The sequence below is a fragment of the Crinia signifera genome, chromosome 1 (assembly GCF_055691185.1).
Source record: "Crinia signifera chromosome 1, ASM5569118v1, whole genome shotgun sequence".
NCBI lineage: Eukaryota > Metazoa > Chordata > Amphibia > Anura > Myobatrachidae > Crinia > Crinia signifera.
In genome coordinates, this window is record NC_139217.1 from 290,939,493 (window position 1) to 290,957,180 (window position 17,688).

The 17,688-nt window shown below is 40.0% G+C and overlaps 1 protein-coding gene across 1 annotated transcript in view; it reads left to right on the forward strand.

The window, feature by feature from the left end:
- TTC39B (tetratricopeptide repeat domain 39B) overlaps positions 1-17,688 on the forward strand; it is a 128,178-nt gene that overhangs the window by 47,362 nt on the left and 63,128 nt on the right. Inside the window, exon 2 of the mRNA XM_083185805.1 lies at positions 5,535-5,569. Coding sequence (XP_083041931.1) covers positions 5,535-5,569 — 35 coding nt within the window. The remainder of the gene's footprint in view (positions 1-5,534; positions 5,570-17,688) is intronic.

The window sequence follows — 17,688 nt, forward strand, 5'->3', positions numbered from 1 at the left end:
ATTCAAAGAGCTTGAACCTTTTCTTATTGTTTGGTCAACTTTATTTTTCAGAACAACCGTAAATCATCAAAATGTTAAGCTATTGCACCACCTTCTGGAAACTATTATTCAGTCCAGGCTTTGGTTATAAATGTGGCCAACTGCTGATTTAATGTTGCAGATTGTCTTAATTCTTAGATGGTATGCATTCTACTTTTTATTTTCGTACCTGGCGTTGTCCTGTTATTCAAAAAGATACGATGATACTTAATTTAGTTTTACCCCCCCGTACACAAACCCCAAACCATACATTTTTTGCTATTTTGCTATTTCTTGTTTTTAATAAATAAAGTAAGAAGTGTATTCTAAAAGATTACTTTTCAACCACAAATTATATGAGTAGAATACTGCATAGCAAACTACCAAATTAAACTCTAATTGTGTCAAGTCCAAAAGTGCCATCATATTCACACTCGGGTAAAAAAAATAGAAACCAAAATTGACAACAGATAAAGACCACTTAGACCACTTATTCTGGCTTTAAGACCTGTACATGCACACACTTCTACACACTAGGGTTTATTCTTTGTTGGGAGCCAATTAACCTACCATGGCGTGTGGGTGGATAAAATAGTGTAATGCTCACCTCTACGAACGCTGCTCTCTACCTTTTTTAAGTACAAAAAGCTGCAAATAAATTGGTATAAAGTGGCAGAGCAAGCATAATGATGCATGGCTGTTTACCCTGTATTATGCACTGACCTCCATCTTGCATTTTATTTAGTTTATTGGACTTGGCGTTATTTTTCCGCTAAGACTATGGTTCGCTGAACAGGGCTATCTGGTGTGATTTGTGATTTCCCAACAGATTGCAGCAGGTCTAGTTTTCCTTTTTTTTTTTTTTTTACTTCCACTTGTATATGGACACTAGAGTTCATAAATGTTAGTAGGTGCAAGGATTCTTATTATTATTTACTGTCCTCAGAGCATGGTCAGTAAGGGCCAACAACCGTTCATGTTCTATATTCAAAAAGAAGTAAATCTCTAAGGAGATATCCTCGCCAGAGGCTTCCCTAATTTCTGTGGTGTCCTTGTTGGAAAAGCATATTATTGTAACCTTGCCTCTGCTCTTTGTCTATGCCAGGGTTTTTACGACTGTATGCCTTGGCACCCTGGGGTGAATCCGGTCACCTACAACGGTGCCTTGGATTGGCTGTTCAGGACCAATTACATTTATGTGCATTGTAATAGAAAAATCTAGTTCTTGCGGCTGCTAATTATAAAATATGGAAATAAAAAGTAGTGAATCTTGTCCTTCACCACATAGTTGAACAAAAGGAAGACCTATAAACATAATTTACTTAATATAATCTATTCCAAACCCCCCCCCTCTATATTTCTTCACATTTTTGGCCTAGGGGTGCCATGAAATGTTTGTTCTAGCACCCTGCATCTTCCAAAACCCATGGAATTCCTCTTCCCTCCCTGGGGTGTCGCTCTCTACTGTGGTGCTCATCTTGCATGGCGGAAAGGATTCTTCGCAGTCAGGGCAGTCAAGATTTGAAATTCTCTTCCAGAAAAGGTTGAGAATGTCTCCTCCATTGAAAAAAAAAAAAAAAAGATGCTGGTGAGACATTGCTTGGGACAACCACCTTATATTTAAAAAGGGGTTAGAGGAAAAACAGATCCAGGGTTAAAAATTCCAGACCGATAAATAGAAAGCATACTGTAGACCAAATAGATTGTGGCTAGAAATATGTCCTGGACAAAAATGTCCTAAGAATATAAGATCATCATAGAGAAGGATAAATATAGCATCAATTTAAAAATAGGTTGAACTCGATGGACTAACTTTTTTTTTTTTTGTTTCAACCTCACAGACTGTATGTCAGTGTGGCCTGTTTTTCAGCACTGATATGCAGACCAGACCTGTACTCCAAGCACCACAGCAGAGCATGACATCCCAGGCAGGGAAGAGCATGTGTTTTGAAAGATGCAGGATGCTTGACTAAACCAGGGTTGCCGACTCTCCCGGAATGTCCGTGAGACTCCCGGAAGAGGGCTCCGCTTTGCGCTTCCGCATTGGCTACTGCGCATGCGCCAGATCGATGATGCAACGTCATTGCTGTTATCTGGCACATGCGCAGTAGCCGTCGCAGAAGTTAAGCTGCGGAGCAGAGCGAAAGGAGTCCACTTTGGTGCAGCATTCGTGGGTAAGCTCTCTTTCAACCCTGATGTGCCCCGAGCAGCCTTTCCCCACCCACACACCCGACAGCCAGCTGCGCAGCGCAGGCAGCCAGGGAGTAGGCCGTGACTGCTCTCACCAGGATCGGGGCAGCCTGCTCTGCAGATGCCATGGCTGCTGCAGCTCTCCGAGACTCCCTCCTGGCCGGCCAGTGCCTCGCTCCCCCCGCTCCAGCTGGCCAGGCCGATTGTTCTTTGCTGCAGCCGGGGGCAGCTTCTTCCCATCCTCAGCAGCTCCGGGATAGCAGGAAAAACCTGGCTGGTGTCTGCCGATCCCCGGCCAGTCACCAGCCTGGGGCCCCAAAGCATCCCAGTCATGTCATATGTGTGTAATACATGCATGTGTGATTAGTAGGGGGAATAGCTGGAATGAGAGGCATGTGTGTCTGACACACTCAATTAGCATTGATGACAGATTCACCTATGCATACAGTAGCTGTGTGTGTGTGTGTGTGTATATCTTTTTCAACCCTGATGTGCCCGAACAGCCTTTCTTCAGGCGCTGTTCCCGCCCCCTGACGATGCAACGCCCGCCCCCTGGCTTTTACTTTTCTCCCTGAAATGATTTTCAAAAGTAGGCAACCCTGAAATAAACACTAGTGAAACTCTGCGATACTCTAGGGTGCTGTGATTACAAAAAGTTTTGTGGTAAGGAAAGACACCTCATAGACTGTCTACTAGTGGGAATAGAATTAGTGTTGTGAAAGGAAACATTGGTAGTACCGATGTTTTTATCATTGGGGAAAAATCAGAGTATAAAAAAGCATGTGAAATGTTATACACCAATAAAATTAAAACCCAATTAAAAAATCTATAAATTTACAATATTCTCCTCAGACAAGCTACAATTCAGCTAGCTTCCTTAAATGCACGCTTGTATGTAAAATTTCACGATCTTCGCTTCTTTTTCAAAACAATAGAACATTGTGAAAATCCTTTCTAAAGTAATATTGGCAACAAATTAAGTTTGTTTACATACTACCTCCGATCGTGAAGAGTAATTTGGTATAGTCGGAGATCTAAGAATGCTGGCAAAGCATGCTAAAGCTCTCCTCGATAATAATCCTTAAGATCGTGACAACACAAAACATTCGCTCCGAGGTCCTGCCCATATGCCGTAAGGCCAGGGCCGTAGTAAGGGGGGGGGGGGTGCTCAGTACCCCTAGGCCACCTTTTCGCTAAAGATTTTGTGTATGGGAGAAGGGCAGTGCTGCAGCTTCACATATCTGCCAATGTGACAATGATTACCCATTCAGTGGTGTGTTTTTTTTATTTTTTAGGGAGCGCTCTCTTAAAAAAAAACAAAAAAAAAAACCACAGCAGTCTCCCCTGGTCCAGGCAGCGCCGCTGATCCTGCCCGGCCCTGCGCCCCGGCCCTATTCCCCGGCGCCCTGTCCCTACATGCAGCGACCTGGTGCCGCAGGCTGTAATGCAACAGCCGGGGAGGTGTGTGTGGAGTGAGCCAGGAGCGCGGCGGAGGTGAGGGAGCCGGGCAGCGCTGAAGCTGCCTGAGTTTAGCAATGAACTCAGCAGCACTGCCCAGCCCTAATCACTGGCAATCTGAGTATTTCTGGGCTTGCCAACCTGGGCATTAAGGCATAGCCCGGAAAATTCTCGGGATTACCAGTGAAGGGGTTAATGGTGCTTTGGGAGCCAAGGCACACTAACCGCACATGCGTGCAGTACATTACTGGGAGTTGACTAAGTCCCATGAGACATTGTACAAGAGGTCTGAGGCTGAGAGGCTTGTGCTGCTGAGCCCTGATTAGTGGACCTCATCACATGCTTCTCAGGCCCATGGAGGGCGGCGGCAGCAGCAGCCTCATCATGGGAGGGTTTTTAATCAGAGGCAGTGCTGAGCCTGTGAGGTCTCCTACAGAGTAAGGCACAGATGGACAAACATATATGATATATATATACTGTATATTACATTGACCAAGATTATACTGCCTTTACTCCTGTGTTTTGACAGTGTAATAGTCTCCCATGCAGTTTGCGGTCAGTAATGACAAGTGGGAGAAGTGGGGGCCCCCTGATGGCTTAATCTGGTCCTGCGTAAGGCCCCCAAAACATACAGAAAAAAATGTGTTTTTTTTTTAATTACTGAAAAATTAACAGTAAATAATTTAGATTTCAAATTTTTTTTAGTTGCCTCGGCCGTGTTTTTAATAAATTTTCATATAGAAAATTTCACGATCTTTGCTTGTAAACTGTGATTTGTATAGAAGGACAAATTTTTGCTTTTATTTATTAGGTAATGGGGGTAGACTGCAGGTAGCTGTATACATGTAGGAGCTACTAAGGTTTTGACCCATGGAGTAGGGGGTTATACAATGTGGCGTAATAAGTTTTATTATGACTACTACAGTAATACTGTGTGGTGTATCGTAATCAATGAGCATCATTTTTTGTAAAAAATATTTTATTTAGAGGGGAGCATAATTGAATGTACAACATCACCTGTACATATGGGTTTAGGCACAGGAGCCTGGGTAACAAGTTTGTTTGCCTGCCCCTGCCCCCTTCCAACACATCAGTAGGACATTGGGGAAAAAACTTGGGATGGTGAGAAAACATTGGATTCAAACGATCAGTGGTTTAGATAAAACATTATTTAATTGATTCCCTTCCCTAGGTAAAGTGGCTCTTAATATCTTGCATAATTTGAGGAGAGATTTGGCTTTAGATCTCTTAAATGCAGAAACATTGCATCGCTGTTTTTTTAAATACTGACTCTCCAAGCGGTAGCAAGATCCCAGATCCCACAGCACTAGGGGAGCAGGCATATGGGTTCTCTTCACACAGTGCAGTAGCTGTGAGTTGGAGGAGGTGCAGGTTCATTTGGTACCTCTGCCAATGCTGCCCCCCCCCCTGTATGGCAGCACCCTCCGCACACCCCTTCTTACTGTACACCTGAAAAAGGTTGACACAAGCAATATGTCGACTTGAAAAGGTCGACCTGAGTTTTTTTTTTTACTTTTTTTTTTTTACTTTTTTTTTTTTTGCTATTGTAATAACATTAAACTCTCCCAGAATATACCTGTTTGTGTGTGTGTGTGTGTGTATGTGTATATATATATATATATATATATATATATATATATATCTATATATCGTTTTTCTAGAATCATTATCTACATTCCTAATACACCTACAATATTGTTTTAATTCACAATTTTCATATTTTTCTGTTCACTTTTGACATTTGTTTCTGTTGAAGAGAATTTCTTTGCAGAAATGTGAAGTTTGACTTAATAATATAATTGATAAAAGTTAAGATTTTGATCAACTTTTTGTTTTATTTCTTTCAGGAAAATTTTGAAGATGCGTATGAAAGTATCCCAGTGTAAGTAGACCTATCTATCTGTCTATCTACCTATCTATCTAACCATTCTTCCATATCATTGTGCACAGTAGATGCATTGTTGAAATTATTGAGTGGTGTTTCAGATTGGGGAATTAGTTTAAAATAACATTGTGTGGACATTCTGCAACAAATAAATGCTTGACAATAAGCACTATTATTGCTGTTTAGGGTGATATTCAATCCAGGCCATGACTATCGGACTAGCCCGACAGCCTTGACCCTGTCCCATTCTTGGCCAGCCTGACGTGAAATCAGCAGACGGGATTCAATGTCCCGCCTGCTGATCACAGAAAAGGGGGAGTGGGCACGAGATGCGGCTGTGGATTGTTGAGCTGCGACTGGGAGCTCGACAATCCATGGCCGTTCTTTGCAGAACGGGCCCATTCTGCCCAGATCCCTGTTTAATGCTTTCGGGGAAGACCGCATTGAATAGGGCCCCACCGCTATTTCCCCCGTCGGGGATAGCGGAGGGGAGATTGAATCCCCCTCAATCTGACAATTAAATAAAGCTGCCATGAAGATTATATAATAACAAACCGATGAATATGTTTTGTGTTTCTTATACTGTACTCATTTGTACTTACTTGGTAGGGTTGAGGGGGGGAATAGATTATACATAAAGGACCTTATTCTGGTTTAATCAGTCCCCTGGGGGACCGTTTTTTTTTTTTTTTTGTGACTGTTATTTATGCAAATGTGTAGCTGCTGTGTGCGAGCGGCCACAGCAAATAGATTATTTGCCAGGGGCTCGCACACAACAGTGCGGCTTTGGAATTCACCCATGAGAACGCTCAGCATTTCATCGATGTTCCCATGTAAACGTTCTCATGGTAATTCCCCGATGTGGGGGGTGGGCAGCTGCCTACCCGCTTTCTGCACAGGGCGCTCACAAATCAGAGACACTACAGAAGAAGGCCCTGAAGAAGACCTCTCAACACTACCTAATATACCCCTGTGTGTGAATCTATTTCTAGTCCTTTTCAGGACTCTAATGTACTTAGTAGCTGTACCGTGCACAACTCGATACTACCGCTGTACTATCTGTCGGCGGGACCGAGTGTGACGGCCAGTGCTCGCTAGCCTGCATCGCAGAGTGTGTCCCCTGTATAGGGAGACCCTGCTGATAGCGGTAGCGGGGCACAGTATCAGCAATCTGAATGTGTTATCAACATGCTCACCAGTATGCTAGAAAATACAGTTACAATAATTAGGCTGATGGACACTTTGTAATTTGATTAAGCAGATGCAACAGTTGTAGCACCTAGTCCTGCAGCAATTCACTCCGTTTATGTATCCATAACCACACTGTATTACCAACCTATCACACGGCACGTGTCCCTAGTTCTTATTGGTGTATCTGCACTGTAATGAGCTGGGACACCTATGCCGGTTAGATAATTAGTACAGACATATCGTCACAGATTGTGGACAGAGGAGTAATTCCTAACCTGCAGGATTTTCAATACAATCCACACCCAATAATAAAATAAATTGATACACCTCTCTCCTCTAGATGTTTATCATCAATAAGAAGGAATTAGGATTGGTGTCATATCTACACTAAAAGATAGGTAGTTGCTCACAGAACCCGCACGGGCTTTTTAAATCACACTGTATTCACTTGTGTTCATGTTGTATGTTTGTCATATTTCGCAGATTTTAATGTATAACCAATAAAAGGTATATTTTAGATCTTCTCTTTATAAATGGTGCACCGCCATAAGACAATCTTTTCCTCTCCCCAATATTAAGGTGTCTCAGATCTGCAAGCACTTCCAAAATCATTTTGGGGGGGGGGGGGGGGGTCAACCAGAATACCCTCCATAGGGGGGTATTCAATGTGCTCCGAAAAAAACTATTTTACGTTTAACAATATGTTTTCGTTTATTTCGCATCAAGAATCCTTTTTCGCTATTTTTTTTTTCGAGGTATTCAAAGGTTTTTTTTCCGGAGACAGCAAGAAGTGAAAAAAGTGAAAAAAGTGAAATGTATCGAAAAATGGCCGTGACTTTTTCGCTAAGCGAAACCTGTCTCTGGCACTTGGGAATCAACTGCAATGGCATCAAGGCAGACATCAAACTGCAAAGGGCTGTTTGCGGAGGCAGCAGGAGACGTAAGGACCTGCAAGGGGAAACAGTAATGGGAACATAGAGAGCTGGTCAGTAGTGGCCCTGTTATAGACAGACATGGCACCGAGTTACACCTGGCACACAGCGCATGCGCCCTTGGTTTGTTTTGGGTTTAAACTAGGGAATGGGTCTTCAACCTGTGGCCCTCCATCAGGAGTGTCACAGATTAAAGACCAGTGGTGCAGGGGCACATGAATCAGCTACTTACCATTTCCCCACAGCAGCTGAGAACTGGGGCCTGTCTCTGGCACTTGGGAATCAACTGCAATGGCATCAATGCTGGGAAGTGAATTGTAATAAAACAACTAATATTTCACACAAATAACAAAAAAACAAAATAAGGGCAAACAATCCTACATATATTTTATTCTGGAGATCAAACGAGCCATTACTTAACAAAATACAGAGTTGAATCTATGAATTCGTCACCCGTGACATGGTGAAAGGAAAATTGAGAAGAAGAGCATACACGCGGAAACATTCATATCGGTATCATATCATTGAATATGTCTGAGTGAAAAGTCGAAAAAAAGCTATAAAAAAAAGTGAAAAAGTGGAAATATCGCTACCGAATCAAACGAAAATGCATCGTGAAAAAAAACATTTCACATACTCGAAAAATGACTAGATTGAATAGCTGAGGACTCTCCGATGTGAAAAAGTGAAAAAAAACACGTGAAAAAAACCATTTCGATAACGATTGAATACCCCCCTAAGTGTGTAACATGGAGAATAACAAGGAAGATTTGTAGGGGCATATTTGCTAAAGTGATTTTGAGAAGTGGGGATGTCCGGTTCTAGCTTTTATCTTATTGTGGTAGAAAAATAAGTAACATAGAAGCATATCATATATCAATGAGAACCATTCGGCACATCTAGCGTGCCCCTTTTTAGAAAAATATTTTTACCTCAAACCCTATTTGATCCATATTTCTATTTGTAAGGATACACATATGTCTGTACAATGCATGATTCAATTGTTCTACAGTTTTTACCACCTCAGATGGGAGGCTATCCCACTTGTCCACTACCATTTCTGTGTTATATTAATATTTCCTCCGATTTCCCCTGAACCTACTTCCCTTCAGTTTCAGTGCATGTGTTCTAATACGTGGATTAGAAGAATGCTTCCCTCCTGGACCTTTTTAAAACCCTTTATATATTTAAAAGTTTCTATCATGTTTCCCTTTTCCGATCTCTCCTCCAAACTATACATATTGAGATTTTTTTAGTCTTTCTGGGTAAGTTTTGGGATGTAGGCCATGTACCATCACTAATGTATTTATATCTTTCTGGAGATATGACTTCCAGAACTGGACACCATATTCTAGATGAGGTTGTACCAATGACCTATACAATGGCATGATTACTTTCGTTCTGCTGCTGCCTCCTCTCCCTATGCAACCAATCATATAACTTGCCTTGCTTTGTTACATGACTTACTTGCCTTTTAAGTTACCTGAAATAGTGACTCCTAGATCCCTTTCCTCCTCAGTAGTTTCCAATATAGTGCCATGAATACTATATTAATCTTTGGATTTTTGAGACCCAAGTGCATTTTTGCATTAAACTGTAATTGCCATGCTCTTGATCATTCCTCTAGTCTACCTAGATCAGGCATGTCCATCGTTGGCCCCCCAGATGTTGTGAAACTACACATCCCAGCATGCTTTGCAATAGTTTTAGCATTCTCTAATAGAAAAACGGTGGCAAAGCATGCTGGGATGTGTAGTTTCACAACATCTGGAGGGCCAACGTTGGACATGCCTGACCTAGATCATCAACCATTTGTTTTACCCCTCCTGGTGTGTCTACGATGTTGCATATCTTTTTGTGTCATCTGCAAAAATTCATACTTTCCCTACAATACCATTTGCAATGTCACAAATCTTATTATTTATGTTATAAATATTACAAAGATATTAACCCTTTGATTGGCAACATTTCTGTGAGCAATCCTCAAAATATCTACTAAAAATGCCAGTGTCACTGGCATTTTTAGTGGATATTTTGAGTATCTCTCACTGCAACGGTGGCACTCAAAGGGTTAAAAAGCACTAGTCCAAGTACAGATACCTGTAGTACTCCACTAGTAGCTTTACCCTCCTAAGAATGCACTCCATATACTACAACTCGGTTTTCTACCCTGTAATCAAGAACGTGACGTGGAACAGTGTCAAAAGTCTTACTACAGTCTAGATAAGCTCCTATATATCTACAGCTACTCTTTTATCGATTTAGTCACCCAGTCAAAACAAAATCAGTAAGGTTTGTTTGACATGATGTACATTTCTGGATTTGATAAAATCTACAACTCAATTTCCCTACTACTGTTGCGAGTTTCACTAGTAGTTATATGCATCTTCCTTGCTTCCACTTTTGTGCAGTGGTACCACGTTCCCTATCTTTCAGTCCTCTAGAATTTCTTATGTTGCTAGTGACTGTTTAACAGAATTAGGAGGCACCATTTACAGACTTATGCAACTGCCACTCAGACTAGGCCATTTTCTCCTCAGCACATCTGAAGACCTTCTTAGTCTACTTCTGTCTTACAAGATACATCTTTATCTTAATTTCTTTTGCATCTTCTTTTGTTTCCTAAAAGCCATTTTTTGTACTTTGACAATACTTGCTACTACTTTCGTAAACCACACTGACTTCTTTTTCCTAACACTTTTTTGATACAAAGTTCTGTTGCCTTTAGTATTGCACTTTTAAATTGCTCCCACTTCTCCTGCATTCCTGAGTTCCTACACTCTGCCAAAGCATCGCTTTCCTAATTTCCCATCCCTACAAAATCAGCCTTCGTAAAAATGGACACATTTGTTTTTGTATGTATGGGATGAGTTGGTCTCAGCCTTTATTCTGAACCATACTGGATCCCAGGTTTTCACCCACTTTTATGTCAGATATTCTGTCTCCATTTGTAAATAGTCGGTCTAATATTGCGACTTTGCTCCTTTAATAATCTTGGAGGAAGGCTCCCTGCAAGGAACTCCAATATCCCTTCTTTTAGTGGAACTAGCAACAGACGCCTCCCAGTTTACATCAGGAAGATTCAAATCATGATTACCTCTACTTTTAATGCCATTATTGTAGTGTTCTACTTCCTATCCGTTTACACTTCCTGACCTGGTGGTCTTTGTAATGAAGATATTGTAGCTAGTGCATAGTGCAATGAAAATCATGACTAAGTGCCCGTGATTATTACAAGTAGTCTGGACGGACATTCCATACTCCTTTATAATCTTAAGGAGATCAGTACTGGAACACCTCCAAGGTAAAACCATTCACCGCGTCTATATAGGTGTTTAATCGTTTTGTCTAAATTTCATACATTGGCAGTGTGTGAAACATTTTTTTTCAACACCACTATACCATCCCAAATACCCGCGTCACATCTAGTATGGTTACAGGTGTTGTCTTCTATCTGATCCTACATTTCTTTTTCTAAAAATAAAAGCATTTTTATCTGTCTCTGTGATAATCAATCCAAAGAAACCTTTATAGGAGTTCACGCAGCCTGTGACATGCAAGCATACATCATACCCTCCAACATGACCCACTCCATTAGGTACAAAATGTTCTGCTCCTGGACTTCCCTGCCAGTGGCAGTTACAGAGGTTGGACTCCAGCATAGTCCACAATTCAAAGAGGGGGGTCACATCAACTGTCAGTGAGTCCAGGACAGTGATGTTTGGAGTGGCATTAGGTGTGGCTCCCCTTTTTGAACATTGGATTGTGCTGCAGCTCCAACTCTGCAACTGCCACTGGCACGGAAGTCCAGAAACAGAGCATTTTATACCTAATGGAATGGGCCATGTTGGAGGGTATGATACATGTGAGCAATATTATAACGAGGTGATCCCGTAATATCCCCGGAACTTTGCAATCTCTGGAAACACTCTTTCCATAGTTTCTGTTTGCACCAAAGGAGAACATTGTATTTATACAGTATTACACTATTGTATATTCTCTCCCCTCTTTTTTCCATATATGACGAATTTTGGAATTTATGTGAGGGTGAAAACTTATCTGGAGGAAATATACCCTATCTGGACATTCCTGTAGCGCATGTGAGACCTATCCTTTCCATTCTTATCCATTTGAGCGTCCGGTGACAATCTTTATAGTCTTATATGCAGCTTGTGGAATTGCAGCATCTGTGGTAGAATTTATATTTTCTATACTTTTTCAAAAGGTGTTGTAGACAGATGACCTGGCGCCCCTATGGAGGCATGGACTATACCTTTTGAAATAGAAGTCACTACACAACTTGTGTACGGAATAGTACAAACAGAATTTGTGTAGGCATGAATTTGCGATCATTTTCAGATTTTCAATTGTCTGTTCCGAAAATTTCTGAATCCACTCCTTTCAGATTTCCCTGTAAGTCACAGTATGTGCTTACAGGGAAATCTTTGTACCAGACAATGTTGTATGCAGATGGAATATAGCATATGACAGGGTATGAAACAAAACACCTAGGTTTTTAGAAAAAAAACCATCAGGCGCAAACACTAGTGCGGTCACACTTATGGAATAACGGGATAGTCAGGGAAGAAATGGTTGGCAGCTCCCAATTAGCAAATTGGATACATTTGCAAACTAGATACAGGGGAAGATACGGAATGTGTATTAGTAACTATACACAACCAGAGAGCGCCAAACGATTGGGGATGGTACAAATAATTTTTTATTTTTATATTAAAAGTATATAAAACACCATTATAATAAATCATAAATACATAATAACAGAAATATAAAATTTATAAATGAATGGACATATTTACACTCAACGTGAAATCGTAGCAGCAGCCAATAGTCCCAATTGCGGGTGTGTGCTCTCCTTTGAGCCAAGGTTTCTAATACTGGGTGTCCAGCTTAAAGATGATGATGGATAGCAGCCTGGTTATAAACAATTTGATGCAGTCTGCAGACTGCTCAAGCACCTCTGCCAGCTGACGTCGCCTGTTGACGAACAGCTGATTTGATATTGAGCAGAGAGCGAGCTGTCTGCCTCGGCAACAGCTTAGATGACACACGCTGAATTGCCGGAGACTTTGCGAAGCAAGTAGGACCAGTACACTCACCCAGACTTATGTGATTCTGCCGACGTGCGGCTAGCGTGGTTCGTGCTGTGACGGCTGGGGAGGCTTGATGCTTGAATCAGCTGGTAAGCGAGAGATGGTACGGAAACCTTTGTAAAGGAGCTGCTGAGAAGGATTTCACAGTTGGAGTGAGTTTTGTCTCTGTATCTTGACGCGTTTCTCCGCTGTAGCTGTGTGTAGCGGTTTCTTCAGAAGGGTATAACAGAGATCATGATTGATGGCTTTTTAAAGCACTGCTCTCCAATCGTACTGAGGCACTCATTAGTGCTGCAAGGTGGTTTATTAACCCTCTATGGTCAAATTTTAAGAGGGAAGTGTCCGTTATCCATAGGTGGCTGATTTTATTTGCACAAGGCATTTGGACTACATATCGCATAAAAAAATATATACATATACATGCATAAACAAAATATCAAAATAAACCCCCCAAAAAGAAAAGAAGAAAGAACCCTAAGCGAGGGATGGCATCTAATGTTTTTTTTTTTTTTTAAAAACATAGAAAAAAACATACAAAGCAACTACATTAACTGCTCTAGAAATAGATAGCAAGAAAGACTATTGTTCTCAGTAAAGGGCAAGGTGGCTCAATAGGTAGCTCACCCGTCTGGCAACATGAACCTTCATGTAGCCCCGGTTCGAATCCTACATATTTCCAACATACATTTATATTTTAAAGAAAATTGTAAATATTGTTTGCTATAGCGTTATTTATACCAATATTTAGTTTGAACATAACAACCTTTTGTTAATACATGGTAGTTAGTGCTTTTAGTATTACTTTCCATTTATGGAATTAATAATCGATATAGTGAGTTTTTCACTGCTAATAGAGTACAAAAACAGAAAAAATGTTTTTTATGTAAATACATATATGTGACAAATGAGTTATGATAAACAGAGAAATAGATTATATATAAAAACAAATTATATAAAAAGAAATAAAATAATATAATATAATAGATGAATGCCAATCAAGTAGGGGGAGGAGCAGGGATTAAATCTTTAGATTTTTAGATGTTATTTAGCTCTATACATTCATTTAAACCAGCTGGATGCAGGCTGTTCAATGCAAATATCCAATAGGCTTCTTTCCTGCACAATTGGTTAAACCTGTCACCTCCCCTTGGTGTGGCTTTGATTGTCTCGATCCCCTGAATGGTTAGACCATCAATGACACCCTGATGTCTATATTTTATGTGTCGTGATAAACTATGTGAGATGGCACATTTGAGCATATTTCTTCTGTGCTCCAGAAATCTCACATTAAGTGAGCGAGTCGTGCGGCCTACATATTGTAAGCCGCATACACAGGTGATCAAATATATAACGTATGTAGACGTACAGTTTATAAAGTTCTCAATTGTGTGTACTGAACCGTTAGTGGAAGAGGAGAATTGTGTACTGTTATTTAGAAATTTGCAGGTTATACATTTAGGTCTTTGACATTTGTAACAGCCTTTCCGGCTATTGAGAGTTGTGAGAATATCTTTAGGGACTGGTAGAAAATGGCTTGGTGCTAAGGAGTTTTTGAGGGTGGTATTTCTTTTGAAGACCACCCTTGGGGTATCTCCCAATGAATGGGCCAAATATTTGTCACTTTTAAGAATTTTAAAGTTATTTTGTATGACCTTTTTTAGCTGTTTTGAGTGGCTATTAAATTTAGAAACAAAAATCGGTGTGAAGTTCTCCAAGAAATCAGAATTTTTTAACTGTTTTTTTGGATGCTGTGATTCTTCAATGACTAATAGGGAGTCACGATTGATTTCCATTATGTCATTCTTAGCTTTGACTAGGAGTTCTTCAGGATATCCTGCTTCTTTAAAGGCGATAGTGAGTTCATTTATCTGTCTCTCGTAGTCAAAGCCATCCGAACAATTCCTTTTGATCCTTAAGAATTGGCTCTTGGGTATATTCTCAACCCAAGGCCGATGGTGACTGCTATTAAAATTCAAATAATTATGGCAATCAACTTCTTTGTGATAGGTTGAGGTTCGAATAGTCCCCTCCCTGGTCGAGAGAGCAATATCCAAAAAGTTAATTTGTGATTCGTGAATGGTGCTGGTGAATTTTAAACCATAAGTGTTGGAATTAAGAAAAGTAACAAAATTGTGCGCTGATAGAATATCCCCTTCCCAAACAAAAAATAAATCGTCTATGTACCGCCCATAGTACACCAGATTCGCCTCATATGGGCCACCCCAGACAAAGTCCTCCTCGAGGTGACCCATATAGAGATTGGCAAAACTAGGGGCGAATTTGGTGCCCATGGCGGTACCAAGGATCTGTAAATAAAAAGATCCATCAAAAGTGAAATAATTGTGTGATAAAATAAAGTGTACTGCATTCAATAGAAAATCACGTTTGGTGTCACTGAGGCCCTCATCTTGATCTAGGTAGTGTTTGAGTACCTCTATTCCTCTTTGATGAGGAATGTTGCTATATAAGGATTCAACATCACATGTAATGAAAAGGTAATCCGAGTTCCATTTAACATTTCTGATATTATTGAGAAAATGTGATGTATCTCTGATGTAGGACCTCAATGACACCACACGTCCTTGAAGGTGTGCATCTACAAAAGCCGATAAATTAGAAGTGAGGGACCCTACACCTGAAATAATTGGACGCCCCGGGGGTGAAGTGATGGATTTATGTATTTTTGGTAAGTGATAATAAGTTGGAGTGACCGGAAAGGGATTGTGTAAAAAATTGTGTTCCTTCTTAGATATTGCTCCCTCGGCCAGGGCTTTATCCAACAGCTTTTTGAGTTTTTTAGAGAAGGGGGGGTAGGGTCTTGTTTTAGAATCTCATAGAATTTACTGTTGTTCAATTGGCGGAGAGCTTCTTTGATATAGTCAACTTTATCTTGAACAACAGTCCCCCCCCCTTTAGACGATTTATTTTTTGTTTGGGAAGGGGATATTCTATCAGCGCACAATTTTGTTACTTTTCTTAATTCCAACACTTATGGTTTAAAATTCACCAGCACCATTCACGAATCACAAATTAACTTTTTGGATATTGCTCTCTCGACCAGGGAGGGGACTATTCGAACCTCAACCTATCACAAAGAAGTTGATTGCCATAATTATTTGAATTTTAATAGCAGTCACCATCGGCCTTGGGTTGAGAATATACCCAAGAGCCAATTCTTAAGGATCAAAAGGAATTGTTCGGATGGCTTTGACTACGAGAGACAGATAAATGAACTCACTATCGCCTTTTAAGAAGCAGGATATCCTGAAGAACTCCTTGTCAAAGCTAAGAATGACATAATGGAAATCAATCGTGACTCCCTATTAGTCATTGAAGAATCACAGCATCCAAAAAAACAGTTAAAAAATTCTGATTTCTTGGAGAACTTCACACCGATTTTTGTTTCTAAATTTAATAGCCACTCAAAACAGCTAAAAAAGGTCATACAAAATAACTTTAAAATTCTTAAAAGTGACAAATATTTGGCCCATTCATTGGGAGATACCCCAAGGGTGGTCTTCAAAAGAAATACCACCCTCAAAAACTCCTTAGCACCAAGCCATTTTCTACCAGTCCCTAAAGATATTCTCACAACTCTCAATAGCCGGAAAGGCTGTTACAAATGTCAAAGACCTAAATGTATAACCTGCAAATTTCTAAATAACAGTACACAATTCTCCTCTTCCACTAACGGTTCAGTACACACAATTGAGAACTTTATAAACTGTACGTCTACATACGTTATATATTTGATCACCTGTGTATGCGGCTTACAATATGTAGGCCGCACGACTCGCTCACTTAATGTGAGATTTCTGGAGCACAGAAGAAATATGCTCAAATGTGCCATCTCACATAGTTTATCACGACACATAAAATATAGACATCAGGGTGTCATTGATGGTCTAACCATTCAGGGGATCGAGACAATCAAAGCCACACCAAGGGGAGGTGACAGGTTTAACCAATTGTGCAGGAAAGAAGCCTATTGGATATTTGCATTGAACAGCCTGCATCCAGCTGGTTTAAATGAATGTATAGAGCTAAATAACATCTAAAAATCTAAAGATTTAATCCCTGCTCCTCCCCCTACTTGATTGGCATTCATCTATTATATTATTATATTATTTTATTTCTTTTTATATAATTTGTTTTTATATATAATCTATTTCTCTGTTTATCATAACTCATTTGTCACATATATGTATTTACATAAAAAACATTTTTTCTGTTTTTGTACTCTATTAGCAGTGAAAAACTCACTATATCGATTATTAATTCCATAAATGGAAAGTAATACTAAAAGCACTAACTACCATGTATTAACAAAAGGTTGTTATGTTCAAACTAAATATTGGTATAAATAACGCTATAGCAAACAATATTTACAATTTTCTTTAAAATATAAATGTATGTTGGAAATATGTAGGATTCGAACCGGGGCTACATGAAGGTTCATGTTGCCAGACGGGTGAGCTACCTATTGAGCCACCTTGCCCTTTACTGAGAACAATAGTCTTTCTTGCTATCTATTTCTAGAGCAGTTAATGTAGTTGCTTTGTATGTTTTTTTCTATGTTTTTAAAAAAAAAAAAAAACATTAGATGCCATCCCTCGCTTAGGGTTCTTTCTTCTTTTCTTTTTGGGGGGTTTATTTTGATATTTTGTTTATGCATGTATATGTATATATTTTTTTATGCGATATGTAGTCCAAATGCCTTGTGCAAATAAAATCAGCCACCTATGGATAACGGACACTTCCCTCTTAAAATTTGACCATAGAGGGTTAATAAACCACCTTGCAGCACTAATGAGTGCCTCAGTACGATTGGAGAGCAGTGCTTTAAAAAGCCATCAATCATGATCTCTGTTATACCCTTCTG